The sequence below is a fragment of the Schistocerca cancellata genome, chromosome 9 (assembly GCF_023864275.1).
Source record: "Schistocerca cancellata isolate TAMUIC-IGC-003103 chromosome 9, iqSchCanc2.1, whole genome shotgun sequence".
Taxonomy (NCBI): domain Eukaryota; kingdom Metazoa; phylum Arthropoda; class Insecta; order Orthoptera; family Acrididae; genus Schistocerca; species Schistocerca cancellata.
This window is the reverse complement of record NC_064634.1, coordinates 85748563-85762821: the sequence shown is the minus strand read 5'-3', so window position 1 is coordinate 85762821 and position 14259 is coordinate 85748563. Positions and strand designations below refer to the sequence as shown.

Here is a 14259-nt window from a genome sequence, read left to right as displayed (position 1 = left end):
CATCACCCGACTTAATTCGACTACATTCCATTATCCTCGTTTTGCTTTTGTTGATGTTAATCTTATATCCTCCTTTCAAGACGCTATCCATTCCATTCAACTGCTCCTCCAAAAAGTCCTTTGCTGTCTATGACAGAATTACAATGTCATCGGCGAACCTCAAAGTTTTTATTTCTTCTCCATGGATTTTAACACCTACTCCGAATTTTTCTTTTGTTTCCTTCACTGCTTGCTCAATATACAGATTGAATAACATCGGGGAGAGGCTACCACCCTGTCTCACTCCCTTCTCAACCACTGCTTCCCTTTCATGTCCCTCGACTCTTATAACTGCCATCTGGTTTCTGTACAAATTGTAAGTAGCCTTTCGCTCCTTGTATTTTACCCCTGCCACCATCAGAATTTGAAAGAGAGTATTCCAGTCAACATTGCCAAAGGCATTCTCTAAGTCTACAAATGCTAGAAATGTAGGTTTGCCTTTCATTAATCTTTCTTCTAAGATAAGTCGTAAGGTCAGTATTGCCTTACGTATTCCACCATTTCTACGGAATCCAAACTGATCTTCCCAGAGGTCGGCTTCTACTATTTTTTCCATTCGTCTGTAACGATTTCGTGTTAGTATTTTGCAGCTGTGGCTTATTAAACTGATTGTTCGGTAATGTTCACATCTGTCAACACCTGATTTCTTTGGGATTGGAATTATTATATTCTTCTTGAAGTCTGGAGGTATTTCGCCCGTTTCATACATCTTGCTCACCAGATGGTAGAGTTTTGTCAGGACTGCCTCTCCCAAGGCCGTCAGTAGTTCCAATGGAATGTTGTCTACTCTGGAGGCCTTGTTTCGACTCAGGTCTTTCAGTGCTCTGTCAAACTCTTCACGCAGTATCGTATCTCCCATTTCATCTTCATCTACATCCTCTTCCATTTCCATAATATTGTCCTCAAGTACATCGCCCTTGTATAGACCCTCTATATACTCCTTCCACCTTTCTGCCTTCCCTTCATTGCTTAGAACTGAGTTTCCATCTAAGCTCTTGATGTTCATACAAGTGGTTCTCTTATCTCCAAAGGTCTCTTTAATTTTCCTGTAGGCAGTATCTATCTTACCCCTAGTGAGATAAGCCTCTGCATCCTTACATTTGTCCTCTAGCCATCCTGCTTAGCCATTTTGCACTTCCTGTCGATCTCAATTTTGAGACGTTTGTATTCCTTTTTGCCTGCTTCATTTACTGCACTTTTATATTTTCTCCTTTCATCAATTAAATTCAATATTTCTTCTGTTACCCAAGGATTTGTACTAGCCCAGGTCTTTTTACCTACTTGATCCTCTGCTGCCTTCACTTCTTCATCCCTCAAAGCTACCCATTCTTCTTCTACTGTATTTCTTTCCCCCATTCCTGTCAATTGTTCCCTTATGCTCTCCCTGAAACTCTTGTACAACTACTGGTTTAGTCAGTTTATTCAGGTCCCATCTCCTTAAGTTCCCACCTTTTTGCAGTTTCTTGAGTTTTAATCTACAGGTCATAAGCAATAGAGTGTGGTCAGAGTCCACATCTGCCCCTGGAAATGTCTTACAATTTAAAACCTGGTTCCTAAATCTCTGTCTTACCATTATATAATCTATCTGATACCTTTTAGTATCTCCAGGGTTCTTCCATGTATACAACCTTCTTTCATGATTCTTAAACCAAGTGTTAGCTATGATTAAGTTGTGCTCTCTGCAAAATTCTACCAGGCAGCTCCCTCTTTTATTTCTTAGCCCCAATCCATATTCACCTACTACGTTTCCTTCTCTCCCTTTTCCTACTACCGAATTTCAGTCACCCATGACTATTAAATTTTCGTCACGCTTCACTGTCTGAATAATTTCTTTTATTTCATCATACATTTCTTCAATGTCTTCGTCATCTGCAGAGCTAGTTGGCATATAAACTTGTACTACTGTAGCAGGCGTGGGCTTCGTGTCTACCATGGCCACAATAAGGCGTTCACTATGCTGTTTGTAGTAGCTGACCCGCACTCCTATTTTTTTATTCATTATTAAACCTACTCCTGCATTACCCCTATTTGACTTTGTGTTTATAACCCTGTAGTCACCTGACCAGAAGTCTTGTTCCTCCTGCCACCGAACTTCACTAATTCCCACTATATCTAACTTTAACCTATCCATTTCCCTTTTTAAATTTTCTGACGTACCTGCCCGATTAAGTGAACTGACATTCCACGCTCCGAACCGTAGAACGCCAGTTTTCTTTCTCCTGATAACGACATCCTCTTGAGTACTCCCCGCCCGGAGATCCAAATGGGGGACTATTTTACCTCCGGAATATTTTACCCAAGAGGACGCCATCATCATTTAATCATACAGTATAGCTGCATGCCCCTCGGGAAAAATTACGGCCGTAGTTTCCCCTTGCTTTCAGCCGTTCGCAGTACCAGCACAGCAAGGCTGTCTTGGTTATTGTTACAAGGCCAGATCAGTCAATCGTCCAGACTGTTGCCCTTGCAACTACTGAAAAGGCTGCTGCCCCTCTTCAGGAACCACACGATTGTCTGGCCTCTCAACAGATACCCCTCCGTTGTGGTTGCACCTACGGTACAGCTATCTGTATCGCTGAGGCACACAAGCCTCCCCACCAACGGCAAGGTCCATGGTTCATGGGGGGAGATATGATGCGATAAAAGAAATTATTCAGATAGTTAAGGGAGACGACAATTTAATAGTCATGGAGGACAGTAACTCGATAGAAGAAAAGGAAGAGAAGGAAAAGTAGTACGTAAATAAGGACTGGGACAAGGAATGAAAGAGGAAGCCGCCTGATAGAATTTTGCACAGAGCATAGTTTAATCATAACTAACACTTGGTTCAAGAATCATGAAAGAAGGTTACATACGTGGAAGAGGCCTGGAGACATTGGAAGATTTCAGATAGATTATACACTCCTGGAAATGGAAAAAAGAACACATTGACACCGGTGTGTCAGACCCACCATACTTGCTCCGGACACTGCGAGAGGGCTGTACAAGCAATGATCACACGCACGGCACAGCGGACACACCAGGAACCGCGGTGTTGGCCGTCGAATGGCGCTAGCTGCGCAGCATTTGTGCACCGCCGCCGTCAGTGTCAGCCAGTTTGCCGTGGCATACGGAGCTCCATCGCAGTCTTTAACACTGGTGGCATGCCGCGACAGCGTGGACGTGAACCGTATGTGCAGTTGACGGACTTTGAGCGAGGGCGTATAGTGGGCATGCGGGAGGCCGGGTGGACGTACCGCCGAATTGCTCAACACGTGGGGCGTGAGGTCTCCACAGTACATCGATGTTGTCGCCAGTGGTCGGCGGAAGGTGCACGTGCCCGTCGACCTGGGACCGGACCGCAGCGACGCACGGATGCACGCCAAGACCGTAGGATCCTACGCAGTGCCGTAGGGGACCGCACCGCCACTTCCCAGCAAATTAGGGACACTGTTGCTCTTGCGGTATCGGCGAGGACCATTCGCAACCGTCTCCATGAAGCTGGGCTACGGTCCTGCACACCGTTAGGCCGCCTTCCGCTCACGCCCCAACATCGTGCAGCCCGCCTCCAGTGGTGTCGCGACAGGCGTGAATGGAGGGACGAATGGAGACGTGTCGTCTTCAGCGATGAGAGTCACTTCTGCCTTGGTGCCAATGATGGTCGTATGCGTGTTTGGCGCCGTGCAGGTGAGCGCCACAATCAGGACTGCATACGACCGAGGCACACAGGGCCAACACCCGGCATCATGGTGTGGGGAGCGATCTCCTACACTGGCCGTACACCACTGGTGATCGTCGAGGGGACACTGAATAGTGCACGGTACATCCAAACCGTCATCGAACCCATCGTTCTACCATTCCTAGACCGGCAAGGGAACTTGCTGTTCCAACAGGACAATGCACGTCCGCATGTATCCCGTGCCACCCAACGTGCTCTAGAAGGTGTAAGTCAACTACCCTGGCCAGCAAGATCTCCGGATCTGTCCCCCATTGAGCATGTTTGGGACTGGATGAAGCGTCGTCTCACGCGGTCTGCACGTCCAGCACGAACGCTGGTCCAACTGAGGCGCCAGGTGGAAATGGCATGGCAAGCCGTTCCACAGGACTACATCCAGCATCTCTACGATCGTCTCCATGGGAGAATAGCAGCCTGCATTGCTGCGAAAGGTGGATATACACTGTACTAGTGCCGACATTGTGCATGCTCTGTTGCCTGTGTCTATGTGCCTGTGGTTCTGTCAGTGTGATCATGTGATGTATCTGACCCCAGGAATGTGCCAATAAAGTTTCCCCTTCCTGGGACAATGAATTCACAGTGTTCTTATTTCAATTTCCAGGAGTGTATAATGATAAAATAGAGATTTAGGAACCAGGTTTTAAATTGAAGGCATTTCCAGGGGTAGATGCGGTCTCTGACCACAATCTATTGATTATGAACTGCAGACTGAAACTGAAGAAACTGCAAAAAGGTGGGCATTTAAGGAGATGGGACATGGATAAACTGAAAGAACCATTGTAGAGAGCTTCAGGGAGAGCATTAGGGAACGACTGACAAGAATGGGGGAAAGAAATACAATAGAAGAAGAATGGGTAGCTTTGAGAGATGAAATAGTGAAGGCAGCAGAGGATTAAGTAAGTAAAAAGACGAGACTAGTAGAAATCCTTGGGTAACAGAAGAAATATTGGATTTAATTGATGAAAGGAGAAAATACAAAAATGCAGTAAATGAAGCAGGCAAAAAGGAATACAAACGTCACAAAAATGAGATCGACAGGAAGTGCAAAATGGCTAAGCAGGGATGGCTGGAGGACAAATGTACGGATGTAGAGGCTTATCTCACTAGGGGTAAGATTGATACTGCCAACAGGAAAATTAAAGAGACCTTAGGAGAAAAGAGAACCACTTGTATGAATATCAAGAACTCAGATGGAAACCCAGTTGTACGCAAAGAAGGGAAAGCAGAAAGGTGGAAGGAGTATATAGAGTGTCTGTACAAGGGCTATGTTCTTGAGGACAATATTATAGAAATGGAAGAGCATGTAGGTGATATTGAAATAGGAGATATGATACTACGTGAAGAGTTTAACAGAGCACTGAAAGTCCTAAGTCGAAACAAGGAGTAGACAACATTCCATTAGAACTACTGACAGCCTTGGGAGAGCCTTGCCTAACAAAACTCTACCATCTAGTGAGCAAGATATATGAGACAGGCGAAATAACCTCAGACTGCAAGAAGAATATAATTATTCTAATCGCAAAGAAAGCAGATCTTGACAGATGTGAAAACATGTTGACAGATATGATAATTACCGAACTATCAGTTTAGTAAGCCACGGCTGCAAAATACTAACGCCAATTCTTTACAGACGAATGGAAAAACTGGTAGAAGCCGACCTTGGGGAAGATCAGTTTGGATTCTGTAGAAATGGTGGAACACGTGAGGCAATACTGACCCTACGACTTATCTTAGAAGAAAGATTAAGGAAAGGCAAACCTACGTTTGTAACACTTGTAGGCTTAGAGAAAGCTTTTGACAATGTTGACTGGAATACTCTCTTTCAAATTCTGATGGTGGCAGGGGTAAAATACAAGGAGCGAAAGGCTACTTACAATTTGTACAGAAACCAGATGGCAGTTATAAGAGTCAAGGGACGTGAAAGGGAAGCAGTGGTTGGGAAGTGAGTGAGACAGGGTTGTAGCCTCTCCCCGATGTTATTTAATCTGTATATTGAGCAAGCAGTAAAGGAAACAAAAGAAAAATTCGGAGTAGGTATTAAAATCCATGGAGAAGAAATAAAAACTTTGAGGTTCGCCGATGACATTGTAATTCTGTCAGAGACAGCAAAGGACTTGGAAGAGCAGTTGAACGGAATGGACAATGTCTTGAAAGGAGGATATAAGATGAGCTTCAACAAAAGCAAAACGAGGATAATGGAATGTAGTCAAATTAAGTCGGGTGATGCTGAGGGAATTAGATTAGGAAATGAGACACTTAAAGTAGTAAAGGAGTTTTGCTATTTGGGGAGCAAAATATCTGATATGGTCGAAGTAGAGAGGATATAAAATGTAGACTGGCTTTGGCAAGGAATGCGTTTCTGAAGAAGAGAAATTTGTCAACATCGAGTATAGTATAAGTGTCAGGAAGTAGTTTTTGAAAGTATTTGTATGGAGTGTAGCCATGTATGGAAGTGAAATGAGGGCGATAAGTAGCTTAGGCAAGAAGAAAATAGAATCTTTCGAAATGTGGTGCTACAGAAGAATGCTGAAGATTAGGTGGGTACATCACATAACTAATGAGGAGGTATCGAATAGAATTGGGGAGAAGAGAAATTTGTGGCACAACTTGACTAGAAGAAGGGATCTGTTGGTAGGACATGTTCTGAGGCATCAATAAATCATCAATTTAGCATTGGAGGGAAGTGCGGAGGGTAAAAATTGTAGAGGGTGACCAAGAGATGAATATACTAAACAGATTCAGAAGGATGTAGGTTGCAGTAGGTACTGGGAGATGAAGGAGCGTGCACAGGAAGAGTAGCATGGAGAGCTGCATCAAACCAGTCTCTGGACTGAAGACCACAACAACAACAACAGGACCTTTTAGAAATGTCGGATTCAGTAATCTGTATTAACAATGATTATATCACTAAGTAGCACAGAACAACATGAATCTGAGACTGGAGATTTCCCTGGTGCATTTCACGTTGGAAATGTCCACACTTCATGTACCATGGAACAGCTAAGTCTTGATTTGACTATGCCCCTATTTTGTTATTCTCTTATTTTTCTTGTTCTCTTACTTGGGCGATACTTGTCCACTCAAGTGGAGTTCTTTTAATGGATTTTCAATCTATTTCCAAGCACTCATAGCTTCATCTTCAGACACTTTATCACTGTTATCGACGAGATACAGCACTGAAAGCACAAATAGCACTGCTTAAGTGTTTGATTTGAGAGTAAACCGAAAAAGACAAAAGTAATGAGAAATAGTGGGAATGAGAACAGCGCAAAGCTCAGCATCGACATTGGTGATCACGAAACAGACGAAGTTAAGGAATTCTGTTATCCTGGAACCAAAATAACCAAAGCCTTTCAGATGATGTGCTACAGAAGAATATTGAAAATTAGGCGGGCCGATAAGGTAAGGAATGAGGACGTTCTCCGCAGAATCGGCGAAGAAAGGAACACAATGAAAACACAGAAAAAAATGGTTAAAATGGCTCTGAGCACTCTGGGACTTAACTTCTAAGGTCATCAGTCCCCTAGAACTTAGAACTACTTAAACCTAACTAACCTAAGGACATCACACACATCCATGCCCGAGACAGGATTCGAACCTGCGACCGTAGCGGTCGCGCGGTTCCAGACTGTAGCGCCTAGAACCGCTCAGCCACCCCGGCCGGCAAAACACAGAGACGAGGAAGGGACAGAATGACAGGATACGTGTTAAGGCATAAGGGAATAACCTCAACGGTAATGGTACTAGAGGTAACTGTAGGGGTAAACAGTGTAGAGAAAGACAGACACTGCAGTAGGCCTACGTCCAGCACATAACTGAGGACGTAGGGTGCAAATGCCACTCCGAAATGAACAGGTTACCGCAGCAGAAGAGTTCTTGGCGGATCGCATCAAGGCAGTCAGAATAATGACGATTCAAAAAAGTGCTTGTTAATGAAGCAATGGATATTTCGAAATCGACTGCAAATAAATTTTAAAAAATAAACACAGCTGTGTAGAAAAACTGTAAGAGATTACGTTTTACTCTCCATAAAAAATATTTTACAGCTGACGTCGGCAGTTTCCAAAGCCTTGGAAGCAGCAGGACGTAAATTTGAACTGTGCGTCGGTGGAACGCAAGGCGATGTGTCCCTCACGCTAGTCTAGACAGAACGTCAACATAACGCCACTTCCATTACACCATGTTAAGGTAAGGTTTTGAAATACCACCCGCGATACAAAAAGTATGGACTTGTTGTCAGAATTAAAAAGCAAAGGTCAAAGTAGAATCGGTAACGGGAACTCCTGTCAGAGTTTGCACGGTTAACTCCTAAGATGTTAAGCAATACGTAAAGTGTCGTTCAAACGTGTCAGAACATAGGCATTTATTTGCTATTTTGTTTTCGTTCTACGTGCCAATTTACCACCAAAAAAGTTTTCATTTCCCCTCTAATAAGGCAGATTTTCTCCACTGTTAGAAAGGATATTTAATGAGAATTGTTTCATTAACTTACACTCTTTTTGCTACGCAATATACGCTTCATCTTCGTCCATGTATTGCGAAACGTATCTCATTTTCGTAGAGAATTTTTCTTTTTCGCATATCCGTCACGCTTGTGCAAGACCGGTCGTAAAAAAAGCATTCCAGTCCTATCAAATCCTCAATGTGTCAGGAAAAAAAACAGAGAAAAGAAGAGACAAAAAGTACGAAATTCGCTACTATAAAATGAGCGCTCGTGGCGAGAATAGGTTACCCTGCTATGTCAGGAGACGACGCCACCGTCACTCTACCAACGTCAGATTCAAAACTTTCGTAACGAGAAACCTTGACGTTGACGTCGCATTGATGTCTTCTGACAATGCCGCCTTTTCAGACGCATTGTGGAATATTTTGACATCACATTACGTCCACTGCGAATCGACCGTTAGTCAGGTCTTGGCGAAATGATAAAGAAACTTACACTGGATGGGCAGACGTGGAGAGTTCTCTGCACCAAGCTGCTCTTCGGAATAAAGACCACAACAGCAACAACAATAATAATAATAATAATAATAAAGGAGGACACCGCGAGTAGTACAGATTTGTTAGAACGGAGGGAGAGCGTCATGAAAATAATTATAAACCTGGACTGGCAGACACTTTAAAACAGGTGCCAATTATTCGGTGAGAACATCGCCATTTGAAATGCGTAGCCGGCTGTTTTGATAATCCTCCACCTGTTATCTGTTTTAGCAGTTGCATAGCATGGTAGTCTTACGTGTAGTTCCACGTGGATACATAAAACGGTTACTTACCACACGTTTCTACTTATTGTAAAATTATGTACACATTAATTTTTTTTATCTTTTTGTAGGTCTAATGATCATTAATGATGACTTTGATTTATTATAAACGCGACCACTTTCGGTAAAATCATTTTCCCACCTTCAGGTGCACAGATTTAGTAGTGAGTTGCGAGGTGGTTGCATGCCGTCGAGCCCACACTGCACCGTACAACAGACGGAACTCACTCCGTACCAAAGCGTCACGTCCGCGTGATGTCTACGGCATGCAACCACCTCGCAGCTGGCTACTAAATTTGTGCACCTGAAGATGGGAATATTATTTTCTCCGAAACCGGTCGTTTTTATATTAAATCACGGTGTCACCATGCATCTCAGACGTGGATGTCCTGTTAAGGAAATCCTACGTGAAGATTATCAACTTTGATCGAAATTAACCGTAGCATAACAATAAAAATAAATGTGCGACTGAGTCGGAGAAATAGACGATAAATTTTGGATAGCAAAACGGTCGCTGGGTCTGTCGCAAAGAATACGTCGGTAATTGCGTCCTGCGAAAGCCTATGTAAAATGTTTCAAGGAAACGTATTCCCGTCTGGAAATGTACGACAACGCCTTAAGTTCCACTCCCGTGACAATCGCGAGGGCAAGATTAGACTAACCGCATTGCGAAAGAAATGATCTGTACTGGCCGTAGAATACCTTTTATTAAAAGTCATGGCCGGTTTCACGTCAACTGAAATACCGCCTTACCTGCTGCCGCACAACCACCTTCCTGCTTGTGGCACGTTTCTGTTACCACATTCGTTTTAAGTATGGACTACTGCTTTTAGCCCGCTATTTGTTTACAGCTTGACGCGAATGACAGGGAATGGCTCTAAGGCAGTTACCTCCCCACGATGACTTGTTAAAAATAATTTTTATCACCTGAGGATGCGTCTTCAGTTGACGCGAGAGAGGTTGTGACTGTCGATAGAAAATATACTACAACCAGTGTGGGTCATTTATTTCAAAATTTGGTAATTTGGCTGCTGATGCGCGCTAATAACATAATTACGTTGCACAACATTCTTTTCGAGCTCCGCACGCTAATGGAACAGGAAGAAACCCTTGTTATCAGGACCTAATACGGGGCACAATGGAAAGTATCCTCTGCCTCGCACTTCACAAAGGTTTGTAGAGTGGTAGATGGTGATCAGTAAATCAGGCTAGTAGGTTACTCAGCTGACGGTGCGCCAATGAGGGGCACCATTTACGGATAGGCACGACCAAATTGCCCGACATGCTAAGTTTCCGTCGAATGGGGCACAGTGGTGCCTCCAGAGACAATGGACGCGGCGCACGCAAACAAAGCGCAGAGCGGAGCCGCGGTTACTCACCTCCGCAGGCGTCCTTGAAGTCGGTGCAGCAGTCGCCCAGCTTGAGGCAGGCGTGGTCGCAATAGCACGGCTTGTCGCTGAGGTCCTCGATGATGGCGTTGATGGGCGCCTTCTGCACGACGCACGAGGAGTCGCGGCCGGGGCAGCAGAGCTTGGCCTCGCGGCAGCTGCCGGCGGCGGCGCCGCGCCCCGAGGCCACCAGAAGCACGGCAGCGGCGGCTGCGAGCATCGCGGGAGAGCTGGACGTGGAGGGCCCCATGGCGCGCGCGGACTGTGGCGGCGACGGCGGAGGTCTACGCGGACGAGTTGTTGGCGGGGCGGCAGCGCGGACCCGACTGACTGAGTGGCGTGGCGGGCGGCAGGTCTGGCGCCACGCGGGGCGCGCGCCACGGCGGCAGGTGGTGGGGGAAGCCAGGGGTAGCGGGCGCGGAGGGGGGGGGGGGGGCGGCTTCAGGCCAGCCTGCGGCCGTCAACACTGCCACGACGGGACGGGCCCCGCACACTCTGCCCACACCTTTGTCCCCATCAGAAGTAGATCACCGTGCGGCGTTTGACGGAGGGTGCATTCTGCACCAGATTCCTCCCTGCTAAATACCATCTACTCCTAGGTTCGTGCATTGGTTTGAAATACTACAGAAAACGCGAAAAGCGATCACTGCTATTTTAATAACAATGCCGACAGAAACGATCAACAAACACATGGCATAAGAACTGGTGCAGCGCCGGTGAGACAATAATGTCGCCGTTGCTGAGTGTCGCGCCTTTAAGTAGGCGTGTACGTGTACTGTACAAGATTTGCCTCCACCTGCCCAACGCGGTGGTTTCTGGCTGTCGTCGCCGGACATCCGTGGTACTACGAGAGAATGGCACCAACAAAAGTCTGAAAATATTTTTACAAATTGACGTAGCAATGAAGTGTAGTGCTTCATTTGCTTTAAAAGATTAAAGATATGTCTACCATTTATATAAAGAAATAAAAGCAGGAGAAAATTATGGGTAACAGTAAGAAATTAAAAACTTAACAGCAATTCATTCATAGTATAAAAAGAGAAAGTAGATATCTACTGCCTGTGTCTACTCTGCTCCTATTCTCTTAGTGCCTTACAATCATTGCGGAATCTGTACCCAACTGAGGAGATGGTCCAGGTGATATATTGAAACCTCTCCTTGGAAAAATTTATGACGGTGCTGATAAACCCCTTACGTTATTTGATTTTCACACAGCTGAGCAAAACTGAAAGTACTCAGACATTTCTCTCTTTACTTATTCTGATCATCACTAAACTGACACACAATATTTTTAGCGCAACGCAATCTGACTTTTAATAATCCCTACAAAAGAATGGCCCTGACTAACAACAACCTATACCTTTCATGAATCACTTATCTCACAAAAATCTTCGTTACTCGAACTACTGCAATACAGCGAGAGCCACTACTGCCAGCTAAATAAAAGATTCTAACTACTGAAGGCACTAACTACTGACAGGCATAGTTAGCAAATGAAAGATCTTGATAGAGAACAAACAATGTATTTACCTTAATAGTGTTCAAAAGTCATAATATATATATGTACAGGGTCCGGCATAAAAAACTCCCCGATTACAAAGTAACGTGCAGCGGACAGTAGAAGGAGCAGAGTGGTGGGGGGCGCGTCGTTAAGTAGCTGCCTACGTGCCGTTTTCAGTGTACGCCATGGCGTGGTCTGGTGAACATCGTGCCTTCGTAGTGGAAGATTTTATTCAAAATGGCGAATCGCCTATTAATACTCAACGTGCTTTTCGCGTTCGCTTTGCGCTCGGACGACGGGACCCTGTTCCCGATAAGAAAACAATTTATTCTTGGGTTGCTAACTTTCGTGAGACAGGTTCCGCATTAAAAAGGAAACCACCTGGACGACCACGGACTGCAACAGGCCCCGGAAATGTTGATGCAGTTAGAGCTTCAGTTCAACAATCTCCTCGACGATCCGCTAAAAAGCATGCGGCAGCATTACGGATATCTGATCGAAGTGTGAGAAGAATCTTGCATCGAGATCTTAAAATGCATCCTTACAAACTTGTAACTACGCAGGAACTGAGTGAACGAGACTGTGGTGTCCGTGTAAGTTTGTGCCAAGACCTTCTTCGGAACATTCGTCCCAACGATATTGTGATTTTTTCTGATGAAGCACACTTTCACCTTGCCGGAACAGTGAACAGCCAAAATTGCAGGTACTGGTGTGAACACAATCCCCAAGGACTTCATCAACGGCCACTTCATAGCCCTAAAGTAACAGTATGGTGTGCTCTTTACAATTCCGGAGTGATCGGTCCTTACTTTTTCGAAGAAAATGACAGGAATTTAACCGTCAACAGTGAACGCTATTGTGCCATGCTCCGCGACTTTCTCCAACCGCAACTAAGGGAGCTTTTTGGTGAAATAGAGAACGTGTGGTTCCAGCAAGATGGTGCTACAGCCCACACAGCGCGGCAGTCACTGGCATTGGTGAAGGAAATGTTTCCTGGACATGTGATCTCGTTGCATGGAGACATTGGCTGGCCCCCACGATCGCCGGACTTAACGCCCTGTGATTTCTTTCTTTGGGGCTATTTAAAAGCAAAAGTTTATGAACAACGTCCACAATCTTTACGAGCCCTGAAAGAAGCAATTACACAAGAGGTTGAAGCTATTCCACCTGAAATGACTCAAAGAGTAATGAATAACTTCAGGGAAAGACTCAATCAGTGTGTCGACAGTGCAGGAAGCCATTTAAGGGATGTTTTATTTAAAAAGTAAGACCATAAGAGTATTTTCTAAAATGGCATAATATGTACTTTTATTTAGTATAAATAAAATTGTTCTACCTTATTTGGTTTTGTTTTTATTAGCTTTCCTTAAAGGGGAGGTTTTTCTGCCGGACCTTGTATATTATGACTTAGTCGCTATTGTAGAGTTGGGCAGCTGGATGTTAACAGCGCATAGCGTTGCACAGTTGGAGGTGAGCCGCCAGCAGTGGTGGATGTGGGAAGAGAAATGGCAGAAATTTGAGAGCGGACGATATATATATATATATATATATATATATATATATATATATATATATATCAGTTCATGACATCCAGTCTTACAAATTTAACCTATCTGATGGACACACGTCCAGATCGTCCGCTCTCAAATTTCTGCCATTTCTCTTCCCACATCCACCACTGCTGGCGGCTCACCTCCAACTGTGCAACGCTATGCGCTGTTAACATCCAGCTGCCCAACTCTACAATAGCGACTATTCCAACAATGCCACCCAGCGACAGACTGCACACAGCACAGCCAGTGATTTTCATACAGAGCGCTACGTGGCGTTACCAATATTTATTTATTTATTTATTGTTCCGTGGGACCAAATTGAGGAGAGGTCTCCATGGTCATGGAACGAGTCAATACATGAAATTATAACACGATATTAGAAACAGATAAAATGAAATATAAAAAAACATATTCAGGTGACAAGTCGTAAATTTAAATAAAGAAAATCAACAATGTAACACTGGAATTTGCTTAATTTTTTAGCTCTTCCAGGAGCTCCTCGACAGAATAGAAGGAGTGAGCCATGAGGAAACTCTTCAGTTTAGACTTAAAAGAGTTTGGGGTACTGCTAAGATTTTTGAGTTTTTGTGGTAGCTTATTGAAAATGGATGCAGCAGAATACTGCACTCCTTTCTGCACAAGAGTCAAGGAAGTGCATTCCACATGCAGATTGGATTTCTGCCTAGTATTAACTGAGTGAAAGCTGCTAACTCTTGGGAATAGGCTAATATTGCTAACAACAAACGACATTAAAGAAAATATATACTGTGAGGGCAATGTCAGAATTCCCAGACTATTGAAT

The 14259-nt window shown here is 44.4% G+C and overlaps 1 protein-coding gene across 1 annotated transcript; it reads right to left on the bottom strand.

The window, feature by feature from the left end:
• Positions 1-10386: 10386 nt before the first annotated feature.
• On the bottom strand, positions 10387-10715 carry LOC126100233 (somatomedin-B and thrombospondin type-1 domain-containing protein-like). The gene has a single exon (XM_049910810.1). It carries the CDS (start codon positions 10651-10653, stop codon positions 10387-10389), a length of 267 nt encoding a protein of 88 aa, XP_049766767.1. The 5' UTR covers positions 10654-10715.
• Positions 10716-14259: the final 3544 nt, after the last annotated feature.